The 23,231-nt window shown below is 45.1% G+C and overlaps 1 protein-coding gene across 1 annotated transcript; it reads left to right on the top strand.

Moving 5' to 3' along the window:
- The first annotated feature begins 18,552 nt into the window (after positions 1-18,552).
- On the top strand, positions 18,553-23,167 carry LOC123052890 (probable LRR receptor-like serine/threonine-protein kinase At2g16250). Its single transcript, XM_044476251.1, has 4 exons — positions 18,553-20,306; positions 21,217-21,345; positions 22,075-22,097; positions 22,208-23,167. The coding sequence occupies exons 1-4, from the start codon at positions 18,754-18,756 to the stop codon at positions 22,774-22,776; spliced, it is 2,274 nt and encodes a 757-aa protein (XP_044332186.1). The 5' UTR covers positions 18,553-18,753; the 3' UTR covers positions 22,777-23,167.
- The last annotated feature ends 64 nt before the right edge of the window (positions 23,168-23,231 follow it).

Genomic DNA, 23,231 nt, shown 5'->3' with positions numbered 1-23,231 from the left:
GTCGAGAACCAGCTCCTGTCTAAAATTGGCGTTTGAGCCGGAAGGGTGAATTCTATGATTCGGTTGAGGATTGCGAGCAACCGCAACATATTGAATCAACGAACTCAAAATGATAATGACAAAGGATGTCAATAAGATTACTAGACTTATGGGATTAACCATAATGCAAGTAAGCAAGAATTTCAAGAGCAAAAGGCTCCTGAGGATTTTCGGAAGATTGAATGGTATTTTGAAGACTTTTGTGAAACACATGAACAACTTGGGATGAGCGGATACTCGACAAGTGCGAGGATTTATTTGTAGGGGTATTCATGTGGCAAAGAACTGCAAGGCAGTAGGCACAAAGTATTCTCGGAACAATAGAGAAAACTTTGTGGTATCTTGTAATAAAAAGATCAACGGGGGATGATCGTATGAATGCCAAATGTAAGTAGTTATCCATAAGGATTTATCGGTGGTCGGGAATAGCAAAAGTGGTGGGCACAAAGTCTCGAGAGAATATTGAAGAGTATCTTCGGAATCTTCTGGTGAAGCAGGCCATCATCTGGAATGAAGGGGCTCTCCGGGAGGAAGTAGTTACGAGAACCTAGAGTCGGAGTTAGTAAATTCATTTAAACCCGAATAGAAGAGAGATTAGAGTCCCAGAATATAGGTCGAGGAATAAAAGATCCTACTACCACCCAATGATGATGTGGGCCCGTAAGCCGCACAGCCATGTTAGTAAAAGTTTTGTAATGACTAGAATCAACTTCGGCCAAGGAGTTTCATAGGGGGATTCCTACAGGCAGTCGGCTCTGATACCAACTTGTGACGCCCCCGATTTGACCGTACACTAATCATACACGCAAACATGTATGATCAAGATCAGGGACTCACGGGAAGATATCACAACACAACTCTAAAATAAGATAAGTCATACAAGCATCATAATACAAGCCAGGGGCCTCAAGGGCTCGAATACAAGTGCTCGACCATAGACGAGTCAGCGGAAGCAACAATATCTGAGTACAGACATTAGTTAAACAAGATTGCCTTAAGAAGGCTAGCACAAACTGGGATACATATCGAAAGAGGCACAGGCCTCCTGCCTGGGATCCTCCTAAACTACTCCTGGTCGTCGTCAGCGGCCTGCACGTAGTAGTAGGCACCTCCGGTGTAGTAGGAGTCGTTGTCGACGGTGGCGTCAAGCTCCTGGGCTCCAGCATCTGGTTGCGACAACCAGGTAGAATGGAAAGGGGGAAAAGAGGGAGAAAAGCAACCGTGAGTACTCATCCAAAGTACTCGCAAGCAAGGAGCTACACTACATATGCATGGGTATATGTGTAAAGCGCCATATCGGTGGACTGAACTGCAGAATGCCAGAATAAGAGGGGGATAGCTAATCCTGTCGAAGACTACGCTTCAGGCCACCTCCATCTTGCAGCATGTAGAAAAGAGTAGATGGTAAGTTCACCAAGTAGCATCGCATAGCATAAACCTACCCGGCGATCCTCTCGTCGTCACCTTGTGTGAGAGCGATCACCGGGTTATATCTGTCACTTGGAAGGGTGTGTTTTATTAAGTATCCAGTTCTAGTTGTCATAAGGTCAAGGTACAACTCCGGGTCGTCCTTTTACCGAGGGACACGGCTATTCGAATAGATAAACTTCCCTGCAGGGGTGCACCACATAACCCAACACGCTCGATCCCATTTGGCCGGACACACTTTTCTGGGTCATGCCCGGCCGCGAAAGATCAACACGTCGCAGCCCTACCTAGGCACAACAGAGAGGTCAGCACGCCGGTCTAAATCCTATGCGCGCAGGGGTCTGGGCCCATCGCCCATTGCACACCTGCACGTTGCGTACGCGGCCGGAGAGCAGACCTAGCAACCTCCATTTCAAAGGAAGTCACGTTACGCGGTCCAACCCGGCGCGCGCCGCTCAGTCACTGACGTCACGAAGGCTTCGGCTGATACCACGACGTCGAGTGCCCATAACTGTTCCCGCGTAGTTGGTTAGTGCGTATAGACCAAATGGCCAAACTCAGATCAAATACCAAGATCTCGTTAAGCGTGTTAATTGATGTAACCACAGACACCGACCAGGGCCAGGCCCACCTCTCACCTAGGCGGTCTCAACCTGCCCTATCGCTCCGCCACAAAGATCCACCCAAAGGGCCATCGGGACAAAGGTCCTTTCAGCCCCCAATCCGTGAATCACTCGCGGGTAGTCCTCGAGCCGACCCGACTTTAGTCACCACATGTATCATGTATAAAGTATATAAGTATATACCCGTGATCACCGCCCAAGTGATCACGGCCCGATAGTATAGCACAGCAGACGGACAAGAATGTAGGGCCACTGATGGAAAACTAGCATCCTATACTAAGCATGTAGGATTGCAGGTAAAGGTAACAACAGTAGTGGCAAGGACAGGCTATGCAGCAGAATAGGATTAACGGAAAGCAGTAACATGCTACACTACTCTAATGCAAGAGTATAGAGAAGAATAGGCGATATCTGGTGATCAAGGGGGGGCTTGCCTGTTTGCTCTGGCAAGAAGGAGGGGTCGTCAACAGCATAGTCGGTCGGCGCACCAGCAGCGGCGTCGGTCTCGTAGTCTACCGGAGAGAAGAGGGGGAAGAAACAATGAATACAATGCAAACAAATGCATGACGATGCATGACAAAGTCGGTCGGCGCACCAGCAGCGGCGTCGGTCTCGTAGTCTACCGGATGGGGAAAGTTGCGAGTTCGATAGGTTAGGGATGTGTGGCGAACGAACGGGCTGCGTATTCGGATTTGCCTCGTCGTTCTGAGCAACTTTCATGTACAAAGTATTTTCATCCGAGCTATGGTTTATTTTATATTAATTTTTGAAGATTTTATTCAATTTATAAATTATTATTATTAATTTAATTCGAAAATGATATTACTGCGTCAGCATGACGTCAGCATGACATCATCAGTCAACAGAGGTGTTGACTGGGTCAAGCTGACGCGTGGGTCCCATATGTCATTGACTTAGATTAACTAAACATGTTAATTAGCTTAATTACATTGATTAGGTTAACTAATTTTAATTAGCTTAGCTAAACAGAATTAATTAACTTAATTAATTAATTGATAATTAAGTAATTAAATATTTTATTAACTTTAAAAAAAAGCTCCAGGGGCGTGGGCCCCTTGTGTCATTGGCCCATGGCCAAAGTTGGTTCGGGCACTGCGGGCGAAGCCCCAACCCGATTGGGCACTGGCCCAGGCGAACGGTGGGAGGGGAGCTACAGCCATGGCCGGGCACTAGCGGCAGGTGGAGCCGGCGAGGTCAAAGGTGGAGCGGGGCACGGCGCGGGGAGGGGGTGCGCGGTTGTGAGGGTAGAGTGGCCGACGCGGGCGAGGCCGCGGGCGTTGGCGACCACGGTCAGGCGCGCGCAGGGGAGGCCGTAGCCGGCAACAGCTACAGCAGTACATGGGGTAGCGAGCACGGCGTTGACGCGACGGGCGCGACGAGGCGTGTGAGCTGTGCGAGGGAGACCGAGAGGAGAGGGGGAGGCGCTCACTAGGGCCGTAGGGTTCGGGCAGCGTGCGCGAGGTGGTCCGGCGAGGAGGAGACGAGGAGGAGGACGGGGAGGCGGCGACGAGGTCTGGCGACGGCGTGGCAGCTCTGGGGCGACGGCGGTGAGGTGAAGGCGTCGGGGATGGGTGCCAGCAACGGGGTCGGCGACGAGCGACGAGGTGTGGTCGCGTCTTCAGGAGGGCGTCGCGCGAGGGAGAGGAGGGGCGAGGAGGCAATGGCGACGTGGTCCAGCGGAGGTGGCGGGACGGCGCCGGAGGTAGCGAACAACGACGGGGTCGCAGCCCCCGATCCAGATCAGGGGGAAGTGGAGCGAGTGGGGAGTGGGGGTTGGGGAGCGGTGAGGGTTTCGGGGGGGAATAAGGGGAGTGGGGGGGCGGCCGGTTGGGCCAGTGGGTCGGCCAACTGGGCCGTCTGGCCCAGTTGGCCAGGGGGGCTCTTCTCCTCTTTTTTTTGTAGTTTTGTTTTCTGTTTTTATTCTTTTCCTTTTTCTTTATTTTCTCTACTGTTTTCTCATATTTCCTAAACATTATAGTTTTGGAAAAATGCATAGGTTGCACCTAATTTAGTAAACTTAATTATGGCACATTCCGAACATTTTTTGTTTTGACTTTTGAAACTTTAACTGTTTGACTTGATTTTAAATTTGAAATTTGAATGGGATTTGAATCATTGCAAGATTAACAACAGTAATCGTGGTGACGTGGCATCATTAGCGGAGGGTTACTGTAGCTTAACTATCCGGGCGTCACACATGTAATCTCTTTACGGTATAATTACTGAGAAACGATGAAGTAACAATATCAACATAATAATATCCATGAATATAAGAAGCATAATCATTACTTTTCAAAATATACTATCCTTAACGAATGTTATCCCTACTCATTTTATCATGTTAGCATGGCATGGCTCCACCTTCACCGCATAAATATAAATCATGAGCACTCCGGTGTCAAACCAGGCAATTGGATCGTACTTCTAATGCGCTTCAGCATTTTCAACCCCGCGCAATACATGAGCGTGAGCCATGAATATAGCACTAGAGGTGGAATAGAAAGCGGTGATAGATATCAATAAGGGAAGTCAAAAAAGGAAGAAAGTCTTGCATCAACGCGGCTAATCAATGGGCAATGGAGAGGCCATCAATCGATGTCAATGTGAGTAGTAGGGATTTCCATGCAACAGATGCACTAAGAGCTATAAGTGTATGAAAGCTCAACAGAAACTAAGAGGGTGTGCATCCAACTCGCTTCCTCATGAAGACCTCCGGCGTTTGAGGAAGCCCATCATCGGAATATACAAGCCAAGTTCTATAATGAAAAATTCCCACTAGTATATGAAAGTTATAACTCAGGAGACTCTCTATACGAAGAACATGGTGCTACTGTGAAGCACAAGTGTGGAAAAAGGATAGTAACATTGCCCCTTCTCTCTTTTCTCTCATTTTTTTCATTTTTCTTTTTTCTTTCCTTTTTTTCTTCCAGAGTCTCATCCCGACTTGTGGGGGAATCATGTTCTCCATCATCCTTTCCTAAATGGGACAATGCTCTAGTAATGATGATCATCACACTTTTATTTACTTACAACTCGATAACTGAAATAATATGACTCTATATGAATGCCTCTGGCAGTGTACCAGGATGTGCAATGATCTAGCGTAACATGTATAATAATGATGAATGGCGGCTGTGCCACAAATATCATGCTAGTTCCATATGATCATGCAAAGCAGTATGACGATGAACACACATGTCATGAAAACTGAATGGTGGAAGTTGGATGGCAATATATCTCAGAATGGCTACGGAAATTTCATAATAGGTAGGTATGGTGGCTATTTTGAGGAAGGTACAAGGAGGCTTATGTGTGATAGAGCATATCATACCACGGGGTTTGGATGCACTGGCGAAGTTTGCACCAACTCTTGAGGTGAGAAAGGGCAATGCACGGTACCGAAGAGGCTAGCAAATTGCAGAAAAGTAGGATTGCATGTAATCCATGGACTCACATTAGTCATAAAGAACTCACATATTTATTGAAAGCCTATTAGCCGTCAAAGCAAAGTACTACTCGCATGCCCCCAAGGAATTTGTTGGTAGGAGTTAACCATCGCGCGCATTTGATTATAACATCACTCAAGGATTTCAATCAGAAATACAAATTCTCAAACCTCCCCACCATGCCATGACCAAAGCTTAGCTGAGAAGTTAATAACAAGCTTTAATACCGATATTTGTATTAACCAATGATCATGAACCAATATCCTTTCATATTACGACATCAATATAATTAAGGGATAATTGCATTTGAGCCCTTAGTTGTGTCACCCTCGACAGGAATACCCCTAGTTTTGTAAAACACGCGGTCTTGCCCAACTCGGTTAGCTTGCTTTGTGTTTTTGCCCTTCCATCACGGTTCCGTCCAGTTAGCGCCGTTTGACCGTGTGTTGACCGTTTGTGGACTTTTTGTTGGACCATTTTGCCCCTGCTTCTTCACTCTATGGCGAGACACTGCCAAGTGGGACCCATCACCATCCCATGTTCCCTTTTATTTCTCTCCCGCTGGTCAAACCCTAGTCCCGGATGCCCTTCCCCCCTCTCTCAGATCCCGTCGGCGCTGGAGCCACACATCCCGTCCATGGCCAGCGAAGGAAGGCTAGCGGAGGTCCCATCGGTGGTGGAGCCACGGATCCCATCGGGGTTGGGCTCGACCGCCCACAGGAGCAAAACCGCCCCGACCCGCCTCGTTTCCGCGCCTGAGGTACGCCTCATCTCCACAACCGTTCGTCGGGGTTGGGCGCGAGCGCCGCCCTGCCAGTGCTCCTTCCTTCTCCTTTTCTCTATCGGTTCTCTCTGTCTCTCTCACCCTCCTCTTTTCTCTTTCCCGATAGGAGCAGGGAGCAACCCCAAAGCCACCATGTCACTGCCCATGGAGGTCCATCTCTCGATCCATTCACCGCCGCCGCGAGCCCTGTTCGATCTGGCGCTGGAATGTGTGAGGCATGAACTGCATTGCCTGTGTCCCCGTTGACACTCGTCCACGCCAACGCGGGCCAGCCTCCACAGACGCCTCCCTCTGGCCCAGATCCACAGCGCCCCGAGGGAGGCACAGATCTCATCGGTGGCTAATGTATGCGGTGGCCGAGGACGCACGGTGGGGAGAGATGGTTTGGAGGGTGGCGCGCGGCGACTGGGGACGCACGGTGGGGATAGATGGTGGAGGAGGGTGGCACGCGCCTCGCCCAGGCCTCCTTCCACGCCGCAGCGGCGGAGTCCAAGCGCTCATCGTGAGGACGCACGGGCGAGGAGGATTTGGTGAGCTTCGGCGCCGATTCCGTTGGCTCCGGCGAGCTCCGGCGCCGATTCGTTTGGCTCTGGCGAGCTCATCCCCCTCCTACAAAGGTTTTTTTTTAATCGTTGGCCCGACATTTTTTAACACTTGCCGCAATGTAATTAGCTAGTATAGGTAGCAACTATGGACTAATGATTAATTATATTCGAGATGAGACCGACCTTAAGTACTGATTTGTGTTAATTACTGGTGTTTTGATTAGTTCATGCTGTGTTGATTATTGCATAAAAAAGGATTGCAAAATTGATGTTATGTTCACAACATGGCAGTGTCCATTAGAGATATTTGGTCCATTGTGGGTCCCACATGATAGTGGGAAGAGTGACAGATGGTTTTCTTAGTGATGGGTCCCACTTAGAAGTGTCTATTCAAAGAGTGACGAAGCAGGGGCAAAATGGTCAAGCGAAAAATCCATAGACGGTCAACGCACGGTCAAACGGCACTAACTGGACGGAAACGTGACGGAAGGGCAAAACCACAAGAGGAGCAAGCCGCCTTGGGCAAAACCAAGGATTTTCGAAAACTAAGGGCAAAACTGTCGAGTGGGACACAACTAGGGGCATAAAATCGATTATCCCTATAATTAAACCATGTGTTTCATATTTAGTGATCTAGATGAAAGTTTTATTATATCCCCTTGAATACCTATCCTTCTTGGACTATTCTAATAACATGTGCATATTACCACTTACTATTAATAGACTCTCAAAAAGATTTAAGTGAAGTATGATAGTGCAATCATTTATACAAAATATAACCACCATTGTGCTCTAAAAGATACTCCCTCCGTTCCAAAATAGATGACCCAATTTTGTACTAACTTTAGTACAAAGTTGAGTCATCTATTTTGGAACGGAGGGAGTATAAGTGAAGCACTAGAGCAACTGCCTAGCTCAAAAGATATAAGTGAAGCACATAGAGTATTCTAACAAATCACGATAAATGTGTGTCCCTCTCAGAAAGTGTGTCGAGCAAACAATGATTGTGGCAAACTAAAAAGCAAATAAAGCAAAAAACTATGGCACAAGACGCTCCAAGCAAAACTCATATCATGTGATGAATAAAAATGTAGCTCCAACTAACATACCGATAGATTGTAGACGAAAGAGGGGATGCCATCCAGGGCATCCCCGAGCTTAGACGCTTCGGTCTTCCTTGATTATTACCTTGGAGTGCCTTGGGCATCCCCAGCTTAGGGTCTTGCCACTCCGTATTCCTTCATCCATCATGATCTCACCCAAAACTTGAAAACTCCAGCAGATAAAACTCAACAGAAACCTCGTGAGACCCGTTAGTATAATAGACAAATCATAAACTTTAGGTATTGTTATCATAATTTATTATTGCATAATACCTATGATACATCCCCATCGTATCTACTTTTCCTAATGCTTTTGCTCTTGTTTTGGACTCTAATTTGCATGATTTGAATGAAACTAACCCGGACTGACGTTGTTTTCAGTAGAACTACCATGGTGTTGTTTTTGTGCAGAAATAGAAGTTCTGGAATGGAATGAAACATTTTGGAGAATTTTTATACAATAAAATAAAAATACTAGAGCCAAGAACCATCGGAGGGGGGCCCCTGGGTGAGCACAACCCACCAGGTGCGCCCAGGTGAATTGTGCCCACCTGGTGGCCCCGCAGACCCTAATTCCGACTCCTTAAATACCTTTATTTGGAGAAAAAAATCAGATAGGAAGAATTATCATGTTTCACAAGACGAAGCCGCCGCCACCTCCTATTCTTCATCGGGATGCCAGATCTGGAGTCCGTTTGGGGCTCCAGAGGGGGGATCTTTGGTCTTTGTCATCACCAACCCTTCTCCATCGCCAATTCCATGATGCCCCCCATCGGGAGTGAGTAATTCCTTCGCAAGACTCGCTGGTCGGTGAGGAGTTGGATGAGATTCATCATGTAATTGAGTTAGTTTTGTTAGGGCTTGATCCCTAGTATCCATTACGTTCTGAGATTGATTTGATATGGCTTTGCCATGATTAATGCTTGTCAATTTGGGCTCGGGTGCCATGATTTCAGATCTGAACCGTTTATGTTATCACCATTATATCTATGTTCTAGATCCGATCTTGCAAGTTATATTCACCTATTACGTGTTATGATCCGTAAACCCCGGAGTGACAATAGTCAGGATACTTTCGTGATGACCGTAGTTTGAGGAGTTCATGTATTCACTATGTGTTAATGCTTTGTTCCGGTTCTCTATTAAAAGGAGGCCTTAATATCCCTTAGTTTCCATATGGACCCCGCTGCCACGGGAGGGTAGGACAAAAGATGTCATGCAAGTTCTTTCCATAAGCACGTATGACTATTTACGGAATACATGCCTACATTATATTTATAAACTGGAGCTAGTTTTGTATCGCCATAGGTTATGACTGTTATATGATGAATATCATCCAACGAATTCACCGATCCAATGCCTACGAATTTCCTACATATTGTTCTTGCTAAGTTACTATTGTTGTTGCTACTGTTGCACTTGCTACAAAATCATTGCTATCACTGTTACCGATACTGCTACTATCATCACTACTATCATATTACTGTGCTACTGACCATATTGCTGCAGATATTTAATCTCCAGGTGTGGTTGAATTGACAACTCAACTGCTAATACTTGCAAGTATTCTTTGGCTCCCCTTGTGTCGAATATATAAATTTGGGTTGAATGCTCTACCCTCAAAAACTGTTGCAATCCCCTAAATTTCATCCTCGTGAGTCTAGAGTTTCATTTAAACTTTATGACTATCCAATTACCATGCCTCTAGACACGTTTGGTGGTATGTGTAAAATTCCATTTTGGAGTTCGCTGGACGAGCCACCAAGATCTGAGTATGAGTCATTCTTGATTAATCTTTGTTATGGCGAGGATGGAGGAGTGACACAAGGTAGAATAAAAAGTATTCATTTCCCATCAATTCAATACTCTGCATTGTTTAATGGTAAATGCATCGTAGGAAAACAAGACTGTAGTACACTATGTGCTCCTGACTTGAGCCTCATACACACTGCTCTCACCGATATTAAATGTTATAACCTTGGAGCGATTGTTGCACGCAGATTACAACACAACGCTGGTAGTGGATATTTTTATAGTGGGATCTATGCTTCACGTGTAGCAAAGGAGCTAGGTGTATCACCTTGGCCTAATGACCCTATCCTACCTACTCAGTACTTAGACTTTGAGGCCATGAAGTGCCATATGTTTCTTAAGGGCAAAATCGATGATTAAACTTAACTTGGGTTCAATAAAGAATCCATTGTGCATACCTTTTTGCCCGTGCCTACTCTCTTTGATTTTCACATCAAAGGAAGATATTATGTTTTTGAGAGCAAGGCCCGCACGCACAATGCGGAGGTCGTGGCTGCTCGGCAGGCTGAGGAGGTTGCACCAAGAGCCTCCGTTAGCTACCACTCTGACTACTACGCAGGCCGTGGATGGTGATTACCAAGCTAGGCCAAAAGCCTAAGCTTGGGGGAGTATGTATTTCCACCGACATTACATTCATGTTCACACATTTCATTCCATTTGTCGGTGTTCACACTCTTTCATTGTATTATCCATGCTAGATTTATTTTCTCGCTTTCTTCTTGTGTGTTTGAAAAACTTTGAGAAATCCCAAAAATATTTCCTACTTCTTTTTGGTTTTTCTTTCTAGTTTAATTAGTTGTAGTATTAGAAGAAAACCCAAAAAGATTTCTTGATTCTTCTTTTGCTTGTTGGGAGCTCTCCCGTGTAAATAGTTTTTCTTGTTTTTGTTTCTCCTTTTCCTTAATTTGCTTTCTTCAAGAAAAACTCCAAAAATATTTCAGTGTGTTTCTCTAAATTTCTTTTCTTTTTATTGAGTCATACCAAGGAGAAGACCACAATGAAAATGTTGAGTGGCTCTCATATGCATTGATATTGATCTAACAAAGAGCCCATATTACTTTTTCTTCTCCTTTTGAATAAAATATTTGCAGATTCCAGCTTAGTCCATGGCACCCTTGCGCTATTACTGTTTTCATATCATTCGGTGGTGCAAGTGAAAGGCAATAATGATGATATTTGATGAGCTGGTTGTGGCAGAGAGAAACGGGTACGAACTCAACTTGTTCTGTTTTTGTAAATATGTTTAACCTAGTATCCATGATTCATCATATTATGATCAAACATGTTTGCAATGACAATTAGAAATTATAGTTTCTCATGCCATGCTTAAGTAGCTAGGAGTGGATAATGATTTATCTTGGATGTCAACATGCATTAAAATGATTGTGATGTAGTATGATGATATGGTATCTTCCTCTGGATGTTTCAAGTGGCTAGACTTGGCACATGTTCAGGCATGTAGTTGAATCAAAACCAACATAGCCTCTATGATATTTATGTTCATGGTGTTCATATCCTACTCATGCTAGTATCCAGTGTTACTTATGCATAATGCATGTTCATGACCATTTTCGCTCTCTAGCTGGGCGCTTCTCAACCTATTTGCTAGCCTTCACCTGTACTAAGCGGGAATACTGCTTGTGCATCAAAATCCTAAAACCCAAGTTATTCCAGATGAGTCCACCATAACTACCTATATGCGGTATTACCCTGTCGTTCTAAGTAAATTTGCATGTGCCACCTCTAAAAAATTCAAATAAACAACTGTTTTTGTGTGCTTGGATTGTTCATAGAGCGACAGGGGGGTAGTCAGTATCTTCCATGCTAAGCGGGTTATTCTCATGATGAGTGTTTATTCACTTGTCCTTGCACGAGAGGGGCGGTAATAGGGATTCCCAGTCCCAAAATAAAAAATTGCAAATAATTAAACAAAACTCTCCCAGGATTGATGTTGGTATGGACGGTACCCGTGGATTCGGCTAGCCGTGGAGTGTGTTTGTTGGTGGAAGGGGGAGTAAACCTTTACTTTTATTGCTTGGGAACCGCAAGTAATGTGTTTAGCATGGAAGATATTGATAACTTCCGGTCGTGACGTAAACAGGAAGGGAGCATTTCTCAAAATTTCATTTATCTCTGTTTTAAAAACTTTGAGCTCTGGCACCGCTACAAATCCCTACCTCCCTCTACGAAGGGACTAACTATTTAATTTTATGTTGAGTCATCACCTTCTCAAATAAGCACCAGATCTGAGAGCACTATTGTCATCCTCATGCATTGTGTATAGCTAATGTTGGATGCATCATGACTGGATCTTTTCTACCATGAATTACAATGTTTAGTCGCTGCTTGAACTTTGGAGGTGCTCTGCATTTATGTTGTGCGATCTCAGAAAGGGCTAGCGAGATACCACCGTTGTCATATTATATCACGATTGTTTTGACAAAGTGTTGTCATTTGAAGTATTTTATTATTGCTCGCTAGTTGCTTATGCCATTGATATGAGTTAATATAATTTTTAAGAGTTATTGTTGACATGGTTAGTTATAATCTTTGCTGAAAACCTGGGTGCTACTTAAGCTTATTTATTTAAACAAGAGCAAAAGAGTTCGTAAAAGTTTTTCTTTTTCACTTTCAGTTTCTCAACTGAATTGCTTGAGGACAAGCAAAGGTTTAAGCTTGGGGAGTTGATACGTCTCCATCGTATCTAATTTTCCTAACGCTTTTGCTCTTGTTTAGGACTCTAATTTGCATGATTTGATGAAACTAACCCAAACTGACGATGTTTTCAGCAGAACTACCATGGTGTTGTTTTTGTGTAGAAATAAAAGTTTTCGGAATGGAACGAAACTTTTTGGAGAATTTTTATACAATAAAAGAAAAATACTGGAGCCAAGAACCACCGGAGGGGGGCCCCTGGGTGAGCACAACCCACCAGGGCACCCCCCTCCAGGCGCGCCCAGGTGGGTTGTGCCCACCTGGTGGCCCCGCAGACCCTGATTCCAACTCATTAAATACCTATATTCGGAGGAAAAAAATCAAAGAGGAAGAATTATCGCGTTTCATGAGACAGAGCTGTTGCGACCTCCTGTTCTTCATCGGGAGGCCAGATCTGGAGTCCGTTTGGGGCTCTGGAGAGGGGGATCTTCGTTCTTCGTCATCACCAACCCTTCTCCATCACCAATTCCATGATGCTCCCCACCGGGAGTGAGTAATTCCTTCGTAGGCTCGCTGGTCGGTGAGGAGTTGGATGAGATTCATCATGTAATCGAGTTAGTTTTGTTAGGGTTTGATCCCTAGTATCCATTGTGTTCTGAGATTGATGTTGATATGACTTTGCCATGCTTAATGCTTGTCACTTTGGGCCCGGGTGCCATGATTTTAGATCTGAACCATTTATGTTATCACCATTTTATCTATGTTCTATATCTGATCTTACAAGTTATATTCACCTATTACGTGTTATGATCCGTAAACACAGGAGTGACAATAGTCAGGATACTTTTCGGTGATGACCGTAGTTTGAGGAGTTCATGTATTCACTATGTGTTAATGCTTTGTCCCGGTTCTCTATTAAAAGGAGGCCTTAATATCCCTTAGTTTCCATATGGACCCCGCTGCCACGGGAGGGTAGGACAAAATATGTCACGCAAGTTCTTTCCGTAAGCACGTATGACTATTTACGGAGTACATGGCTACATTATATTTATGAACTAGAGCTAGTTTTGTATCGCCCTAGGTTATGACTGTTTTATGATGAATATCATCCAACAAATTCACCGATCCAATGCCTACGAATTTCCTACATATTGTTCTTGCTAAGTTACTACTGCTGTTGCTACTATTACACTTGCTACAAAATCATTGCTATCACTGTTACCGATACTGCTACTATCATCACTACTATCACTACTATCATATTAATGTGCTACTGATCATATTGCTGCAGATATTTAATCTCCAGGTGTGGTTGAATTGACAACTCAACTGCTAATACTTGCAAGTATTTTTTGGCTCCCCTTGTGTCGAATCCATAAATTTGGGTTGAATACTCTACCTTTGAAAATTGTTGCGATCCCCTATACTTGTGGGTTATCAACCCACTGTATTCTAACTACTCCATGACTTATACCCCGATATAATCCATAGCATCATTAGAACAAGTAAACTGTGCATTAAAAATAGAATCTGCCTAAAACAGAATAGTTTGTAATGATATGAAAAAACTATACTTCTGTAACTCCCAAAAATCTTAAAAATTTGAAGATCTTGGGCAATTTGTACGTAGATCATGTGTAAAATTTTATAATTTTATCACATTCTAGTGAATTATCGTAATTCCAGCACTGGGCATAAAAGTTTTTGTTTTTTCACAAAATCAAGTCAATTATCAACCAAATCATCCCAATGGCTTCACTTGGCAGAAGCACTAATTAAAACATAAAACACAATCATAACAGTAGCAATAATCGTGTCAACACACCAAAACAGAAAGTAAAAGCAAAAAATTAAGATAACTATTGGGTTTCCTCCCAGCAAGCGCTATTGTTTTACGCCCCTAGCTAGGCAGAATGCATAGTTTCAAGTATCATAATAGAAGTATGGGAGACCATCCATGTTCATCTCATACTCCCTTCCTTCAGCAGCAAGCTTCCTAAGAGGTAAGCAAAAATAATCAAAGGGTCTAAATTCCATAGGTATAGTTTGATGATCAAAAGGTTCCGCACTAGTGGCGGGAGCATCACTAACTTTTTCAAACTCAGACATGATAGCAACTTCAAGCAAAGCAAGCAAACAAACGAGCAAACTCACAAAACAATTTTTTGTTTTTGTTTTTAGAGAAATGGAGGGAGATGAAAAAGAGAGGCAAATAAAAAGTGGAGCAAGTAGATGATAGTTTAAGTGAAGGTACTTGTAGTGATTTGAGCAAATAAAAAGAGAGGCAACCCAACGCGGGCAAGAGGGTTGTCAATCCCCTTGAACTCGTTACTTCCAAGGATCAAATCTTGTATAAGTAAACAAATACATTGCAAAAAAAGATAGAAGTAAATAAATTGCAGCAAGATATATTGGTTTTTATAATATGGTAAAAGTAGACCCGGGGGCCATAGTTTTCACTAGAGGCTTCTCTCTTGAACACATAACATACGGTGGGTAAACAAATTACTGTTGGGCAATTGATAGAAAATAGCATAGTTATGACGTATTCATGGCAATGATCATGTATATAGGCATCACGTCCATGACAACTAGACCGACTCCTGCCTGCATCTACTACTATTACTCCACCAATCGACCGCTATCCAGCATGCACCTATGGTATTAAGTTGATGACAAATAGAGTAACGCCTTAAGCAAGATGACATGATGTAGACAAAGTAAACTCAAGCAATATGATTAAGCCCTATCGTTTACCCTTAATAGCAACAATACAATAGGTGCCTCGCTACCCCTTCTGTCACTGGGTGAGGACACCGCAAGATTGAACCCGTTACAAAGCACCTCTCCCACTGAAGATAAATCAATCTAGTTGGCCAAATCAAACGGATAGTTCAGAGGGAAATACAAAGCTATAACAATTATGCATAATAAAGTTCAGAAAAGACTCAATTACTTTTAAGGAACAATCTGATCATAAACCCACAATTCATCGGATACCAACAAACACACTGCAAAAGAGGATTACATCGGATAGAACTCCAAGAAGATCGAGGAGAACATTGTATTGAAGATCAAAGAGAGAGAAGAAGCCAACTAGCTACTAGCTATGGACCCGTAGGTCAGTGGTGAACTACTCATGCATCATCGGAAGACAGCAATGATGACGTAGAAGCCCTCCATGAACGATCCCCCTCCGACAGAGTACCGGAAAAGGCCTCCAGATGGGATCGCGGAAGAACAGAAGCTTGCGGCGGCGAAAAAGTGTTTCGGGTGGCTCTCTATTGGTTTGGGAATATTCGCAAATTTATAGAGGTGGAATTAGGTCAAACGGAGCTACGTGGGGCCCACGAGTTCAGGGGGCGCGCCCTGTGAACTCGTGGCTCTCCCGTAGGTCTTCTGGCCTCCCATGGTCCCTTCTAGTCCAGAAGAAATCATCATAAAGTTTCATCATATTTGGACTTTGTTTGGTATTGATTTTCTGAAAAGACAAAAACCAAGCAAAAACAGGAACTGACACTGGGCATCGGGTTAATAGGTTAGTCCGAAAAAATGATATAAAATATCATATAAATGGATATAAAGCATGCAGGATTGATAATATAGTAGCATGAAACAATAAAAAATTATAGATACGTTAGAAACGTATCATGGAATACCTCGTGTGAGTTCTACGAGAGAGTAGATGTGACGCCTGAATAATTAAGCTACAGTAATTCTTTGTTAATGATGCCAGGTTATCACTCCTATTGTTGCTAATCCTCACTTGCATTCAAACACCGTTCAAATTCAAATTCAAGTTAAAGTAAAAAATTCAAATTTCTCAAATATGCAAACTAAAATGTTCAAAGTGTGGCAAATATTCCATAACCAATTATGGTGGTGAACCAACATTTTTATAAAGTGCTTAAATGCCCTAAACTAATTAAAACAATGGCTAAAACAGTTATATAAAAGCTTTTTAATTTATAAAAACTCTAAACTAATTTATTTTAGTGCCAAAATAATTGTGGCAGTGACCTAACTATTAATACAAATTTAGGGACTAAGTTTGTGTTTCATAAAACTAAAACTAAAATAGAAATTGTAAGAAAACTGAAACTAATAAAAGAAAAGGAAAAGCTAAATAAAAAGAAAAAAAACAGAAAACCGCCCCGGGCCGTGGCCCATCTGGCCACAGGCGCCAGGCCGGCCCACCTAGCGCCCCCTCTCCCCGGTCCCTTGCCCCTCCCTTCCTGTTCCCCTGCCTCGACCGCTACAGGGCACGGGCTCCGCCCGACCGCCTCACTGGCGTCGAGGGCGAGGGGATAAGGACCCCCTCTCGTCCCCTCGATTCCTTCTCCTCCCTTCACCCACTCCCCCTGGACGCCTCCTCTCTCCTTCATCGCCCTCTCCCTCGCCCGGATCCACTCCTCCCTTTTCCCTTGCCCTTCTCCACCCGAGCGCCTCCTGTCGCTGCTCCCCGTCCCGCACGACGCGTACCGGAGCTTCGCTGCCACCAGATACTTCTTTTACGCCGCAGAACGCGAGCCGGGAGCCGCCTCTTCGGCGGGGTCGAGAGCTTCACCCCGTTCGGACCCGCCACTGCCTCGTCACCGTTAGGCTACTTCGGCACCGCCCGGCCTCCCCGACCCCCTCACGAGCTCGCCATCCACCCCCTCTCGGTGAGCCGTCGCCCCACCCCTTCTCCTCTGCTCCCGATGTAGTAAGCCGCCACACCGCCCGCGTACGCGCCCGACCGCGCCGGGGCTGCGCCTTCCGCCACTGCTGCTCCCCTGCATCGCGCTACCTCGCCCCTCTGTGCCCTTAGCCCCCCGTCGCGGCCCTGCTCAGCACTGCTGCCGCTGCCCGCTTGTGCGCCCCTTGCCTGCTCGCCCCGCGCGCGCCCCAACCCCCGCATGCCCGCCCGTCGCCTTGTCGCGCTCCAAATAACTCCAAATATAACATATTATATATGAAAGTCCCTCAAAAAATATGTAGATTTCAAATATGCTATTATCTCACTGGTTAATCATCTCCAAAATTGCTTTAGGATGCAACCTTAAATAAATATCTTCACCATATGAGTTATTTGGGTATGCCTATTATATACGTTTTCTACCCCATTTGAATTTAGTAGATATGCAGTTTGTGCTCTCACAATATCTATTATTGGCACCGTAGGGGATGTTGATTGATACCAACTACCATATATGCTAAAGGTTAAAACAGGTACGTAATCATCCTCTCTATTTCGCACAATGCACTACCAATCCCTATACGATGATTCATCTAAACTGAGGATACGAGCTTTATGTAACCAGTGGCTTAACATTGATTTCTATATTGTTTGAAATTATGCCCATAAAGATTTTTTAAGAATATTATTTGTTGATATTGTCGGGTGTGTATGAGGGATAATTTTTCTTCTTCCCGTTACAACACACGGGCATGTTTTGCTAGTATTAACTAATTATATATATCCGACATAAGTGAGGTGTCTCTTTTTCTTTCTCTTGTTTGAGCTTTCACAAAGTTGCGGTGTTGCGCTTCTTCACTTTTTTTGAGTTGACTTTCTTTTTCTTTGAAATGGAGCTTGTTCACTTCCATGTGGACACGTCTGCCGTTCTCACATGCACAGCTTCGGCTCCAAGGGAAAAGGACACTGGCCGATAGCTTAGCCGGACGCGTAAACCTAGAGATCTCTCTCCATCAATTCCAAACAGTACTGTATTTAAGAAGAAAAGAAAGAAGCAATGACCGATCAGGACAAGAAGCGGATGGACAAAACGAACATTCCTCGGTCGGTCCGAGCCCACGATCGAGCCCGCAAACCCGACCACGCCCGCCCGCGTGGAAACCAAGCGGGCCCACAAGCCAGTGTAACCCAGACGCCCCTCACGCCTCCACGCATCCCTCAGCCCCGTGGTCACAGACAGGTGGGCCAGCCGTTCCCGCCACTCCGGCCGCCTTCCCACCTGTAGGACACGGCCCGCATTGAAGCGGGCAGTGCCGAGCCCGTGAGACGGGCCCACGTGAAAGCGATCCGGGACGGCTGGAAGAGGGCCCCACAGAACCTCGCTCTTTAGTTTACTCGCCCGCACACATGCCGGTTTCGTTTCTTGCTTGCTTGTCTCGCCTCGCCGCCTCGCTGCCACGGTCAACTCCTCCTTGCTTGCCTCCCCCACGTCTCCGTGCCGCCCAGAGCCAGAAGCATTCCCTCAAACACCTCGTGGGCGCCTCTGACCCCGCCTCCCTCCATGGCCGCGCCCTAGAGACCTAGACTGTCGCGGCCGCTTCGGTGCTCCGGCTCCACCCATGCCGCAGTGCCGCCTCCTCCTGGCTGCCGTGGCCCTTTTGGGGGCTGTGGCGGCGGCCGTGGCGCAGCAGCCGCTCGCGTCGCCGTCGGACCTGGCGGGGCTGTACAGCCTGCGGGCGTCGCTGGGTTTGCGGGCGCGGGAGTGGCCCGCGAGGGCCGACCCGTGCACGGCCTGGGCGGGGGTCATGTGCCGCGCCGGCCGCGTCGTGGGCGTCAGCGTCGCGGGGTTCCGCCGCACCCGCCTCGCGAGCCGCGCGCCGGCGTTCGCGGTCGACGGGCTGCGGAACCTCACAGCGCTCGAGCTCTTCAACGCCTCCGGTTTCCCGCTCCCCGGCGAGGTGCCCGCGTGGTTCAGCCGCGACCTCCCGCAGCCGCTCGCCGTGCTCGACCTCCGCTACGCCGCAGTCAATGGCACGCTCCCGCCCGATCTCGGCTCATCGGGGAATCTGACTAGGCTGCTCCTCTCCGGGAACAGCCTCTCGGGCCAGGTTCCGGAGACGCTGCTCTCCGTCAAAGGCCTTCGCGTTCTTGACCTCTCCACCAACAATTTCACCGGGGAGCTACCCAGCGTCTCGGTCGGCGCCGGTGATGTAGCGGCGTCGTTGTTTAACATTTCAGGGAATTCTCTGTATGGTGTGGCCACTGATGCCATTGGGGCACTCAAGACGAGATTCCGGCTGGTGGACGTGTCAAGCAACTACCTCGATGGAAATTGGAATGGATCCGATGCAACGGTGGATGTTAGCGTGAATTGCTTCTCTGGTGTCTCCGGTCAGCGCCGCCATGTTGATTGTGAAGACTTCTATAGGAGGGAAGGGGTGAGACTTGTTGATATTCCAGTGCCTGCACCTTTGCCTCAGCCATCACCGGAGAAGAGCCGTGGGATCTCCAAAAATGTACTTATTGGGGTTCTTGCAGCCGCGGCAGCATTGATGGTTATGTTTTTGGTTGCATTGCTTTTCTGTTTGATGAGGAGGAGACAAAGAGGAGGTGGGAGAGGGGCGGAAACAAATGAGGAAGGTGCACGCGGCATGCGTAGGAGGGACAGCAGCGTAAATCCTGTGGCCTCATCACCGGCAGCAGTGTCCCCGAGAGCCGATGCTACTCCTAAGGACGCGATTACCGTTTTTGGTGAGTTGACCTATGAGCAATTGGTCCATGCCACCGGGGGCTTTGGTGATGACAACCTCCTCAAGCATGGGCATTCGGGGGATATTTACCATGGTGTGTTGGAGAATGGCGCACATGTCATCGTCAAGAAGATTGGTACAAAGAGTATCAACAAAGTTTCAAGCGAATTGGACTTCTATTCGAGGTACTCACATGAGAGGATTGTTCCGTTGCTCGGCCATCTGGCCAACAATGACGAAGAATTTCTGTCCTACAAGTATATGCCAAAGGCGGACTTGACCAATGCATTGCACAAGAAACCTGTGGACACTGAAGATGGCTTGCACTCATTGGATTGGATAACTAGACTGAAGATCGCCACTGGTGTAGCTGAGGCCATGTGCTTCCTTCATGACGAGTGCAGCCCACCATTCGTTCACAGGTATTTTATACTTTCTGTATGCTCCAAACATCTTGCTGGTGCATTTCCCAGTACATGTGGAATATGCTATTGGAGTATTTAATCTTATGGTATAAATTTGTTACATTTAGTTTATACTTTCTGGGGTCCTCTAAGTGGTGGTTGTGCTTTTGACGTTTATGAATACACCAGTAAAATTCATATCTGTCAAGGCATTATTGCTGAAGAGAGAGAAATTTTATATATGTGAAACTTTTGTTTGACCTATTATTCCCAAGTCTGAACGAAAGATTAGAGGAATATGATTTGTCTTTGTATATGGTTAGAAGAATTGACCTGATGTAGAAGTATATGATTTTGTATGACTAGTCATTTTCTGATTGTTTTGCTGAGTAAAAAGTGTTACATTTTTTTGCGTGGAAGTAAAAAATGTTACTTGATTGTATGTTTTTCTGATATATGCATGTGGTTTCTGTACAAAGCGTATATGCTGCACGAGAGAATATCTGAGGAAGAGTTATACAATGAAGATAAATTTGATATATGATAATAGCTTTTTTAATAGAAATAAGCTCTACCAAAGCCTCAAGTCTCTATTGGAGCGTAGGCGTAGCATTTGTATTCGTATTTTACCAACTGCTCTCTGGACGTCATCAGTTATTCCAGTATTGTATTACTTTTGACATAATTGGTAGTAGTCATCTTCTGTTCCACCTGCCTGTTTTGACTGCTTTATCTTTTGTTGCCATCTTATATTACTTTGACTAGTCAGTGTTGTCACTTGTCAGTAGGTGAGGTCAAGTATTTTAAGTTACAGGCCTTATCTCCACATAGCTGCATGTTGCTTGATGCCCTAATCTTCTTCTTTAATATCGTTCTTGATATTTGATTTATCATGTTCTGAGTTCTGATTCTTTCATTGCAACTGTAGAGATATCCAAGCAAGCAGTGTGCTTCTTGATGATAAATTTGAAGTGCGACTCGGAAGTATGAGTAACATATGCGCTCAGCAAAGTGCAGGAAGCCAGAATGTTTTCTCTCGGATCTTGAGATCATCAAAGTGAGATTGCGACCTGTTTAATTCTTTTTTTCTACATGTTTTGTGATATGCTTAGAAGAATCTAATAACCATGCTAATTAACTCCTGAGCTTAATGTTGTAAAGTTTGCTCTGAGTTATCTTGATGTTAAGGCTTATATAGCATTAATATACAAGGAGCATACATATAGAAATAAATGGAAGGTAAAGGAACTCTACTTATAAATCATCGATGACCCTATGTATAGAAAAGAAGCTAGAGGCATTAATCTACATAATTTATATTTGTGGTTTTACTTGACTTGCTGTAAGCAATTTGTTTGCCCACTTTCTTACTAATTTTACTGGTACTAACTTAAAAATACTACAGCATGCTAGAAGTGACGAGTTCTGGTATTAAGTGCCTTTTATTTGCCAAATGCACACCAAATAAGGACATGGCAGTAAGGAATTTGGAGTTGTTTATTACTTGACTACCAGTTTCTAGGACTGCAAACTGTTGATTGCAGAAACATCAGTGAATAACGAATCTTAATTTTTGGCATATTTTGATTGATTGGTGGTTGGTACTTGGTAAATCATTGTTTGGTCACACACCTACTTACTGCCCTCTGATTCTGTTGTCTTGAGCAAATTCCAATCTTGTCTATTTTTAGAAGAAACTTATGTTAGTAGTATTTTGTTAAGCTTCTTCAGTCTTCTTAACTGACGTTCCTAACTGACATTGGTAACTGGCACTTTCTTGTGGCAGGTCTCTTGACAAGAACACATCAGGTGCATAAATATTTCACATTTGTCCGCATGCTACTTTCATAATTGATACAAAGTCTGATATCGGAAAAAGAACAAAATTTATCTCTTTTGTGTGTCTTTCTCATTTTCAGGCCCACCAGCAACTTGTTCATACGATGTTTACTGCTTTGGGAAGGTGATCCTTGAGCTAGTAACAGGCAATTTTGGTGTAAGTGGATCAAACGATGCTGGCTCCGAGGAGTGGCTGGCGAACACAACAAATCGCATCAGCATCAGTGACAAGGATAGCATTACTAATATCATCGATCCTTTACTTGTCGTTGATGAGGACCATCTTGAAGAAGTATGGGCAGTGGCGATCGTCGCAAAGACGTGCCTAAACTCAAAGCCGTCAAGGCGTCCCTCTGCTCGCTACGTCTTGAAAGCCCTGGAGAATCCGCTGAGGGTGGTCCGAGCGGGTTCCCGGTCCAACTCCGCAAGGCTCAGGAGCTCGTCATCGCGGAGCTCATGGCAGTCTACTTTTCTTCAGGGCAGTCGTTACCAGAGCTACGAGGTCATGTCGCCATCAGGGCGAATGCTTGATCGCAGAGGCTCGGTTAGGTCACATATTAGTGGGGGAGAAGCTTCCTCGTCCTTCAAGAGATCTTTGCGGGAGATTGCTCCAGACCCGCAAGTGCTGGACGAGGACGTCGCTGTGTAGAGAAAAGAGAAGATTTTATCCGGAGTTTCTTTCAGACGCTGGTGATTCTTCCTTACCTGTGTATAATTGTCATCGGATGTGCATGGCTTCGGTTCCTCAAGGTCAGAAGTGTGCATAAAAGAGAGGCTAAGTTGTGGGTTTTCCTTCATTGGCACATGGAGATGGTACATGATGTTTTCAGAGTGCACATAGAGCAACAACATTCAGTATGACACAATTAATTTCTTTTCACCAAATCACATTGATTTTGACATAATCTGTACTAGTTAGTTTGATTAATTTGAGACACGATTGTTCTGGGTCGAAGGTTGAAAAAATAAGTCAATTTGAATTTATATTTATTTTTAAATTTATAAATTCAAATGTGACCGTTTAGCAGTTGGCCATGCCAGTTTGCCTTGCCTTGTTTTTCTCTCTCTCTCTCTCTCTCTCAAGAAAAGCAGTTAACCCGCAAA

The sequence above is a fragment of the Triticum aestivum genome, chromosome 2D (genome assembly GCF_018294505.1).
Source record: "Triticum aestivum cultivar Chinese Spring chromosome 2D, IWGSC CS RefSeq v2.1, whole genome shotgun sequence".
NCBI lineage: Eukaryota > Viridiplantae > Streptophyta > Magnoliopsida > Poales > Poaceae > Triticum > Triticum aestivum.
The sequence above is the reverse complement of the archived record's forward strand: the minus strand, read 5'-3'. Positions and strand labels throughout refer to the sequence as shown.

Coding starts and splice junctions, on each gene's coding strand:
- LOC123052890 (XM_044476251.1), top strand. CDS start 18,754: ATGCCGCAGTGCCGCCTCCTCCTGGCTGCCGTGGCCCTTTTGGGGGCT. Junction 21,346..22,074: donor CGGATCTTGAGATCATCAAA/GTGAGATTGCGA, acceptor TTCTTGTGGCAG/GTCTCTTGACAAGAACACAT. Junction 22,098..22,207: donor TCTTGACAAGAACACATCAG/GTGCATAAATAT, acceptor TCTCATTTTCAG/GCCCACCAGCAACTTGTTCA.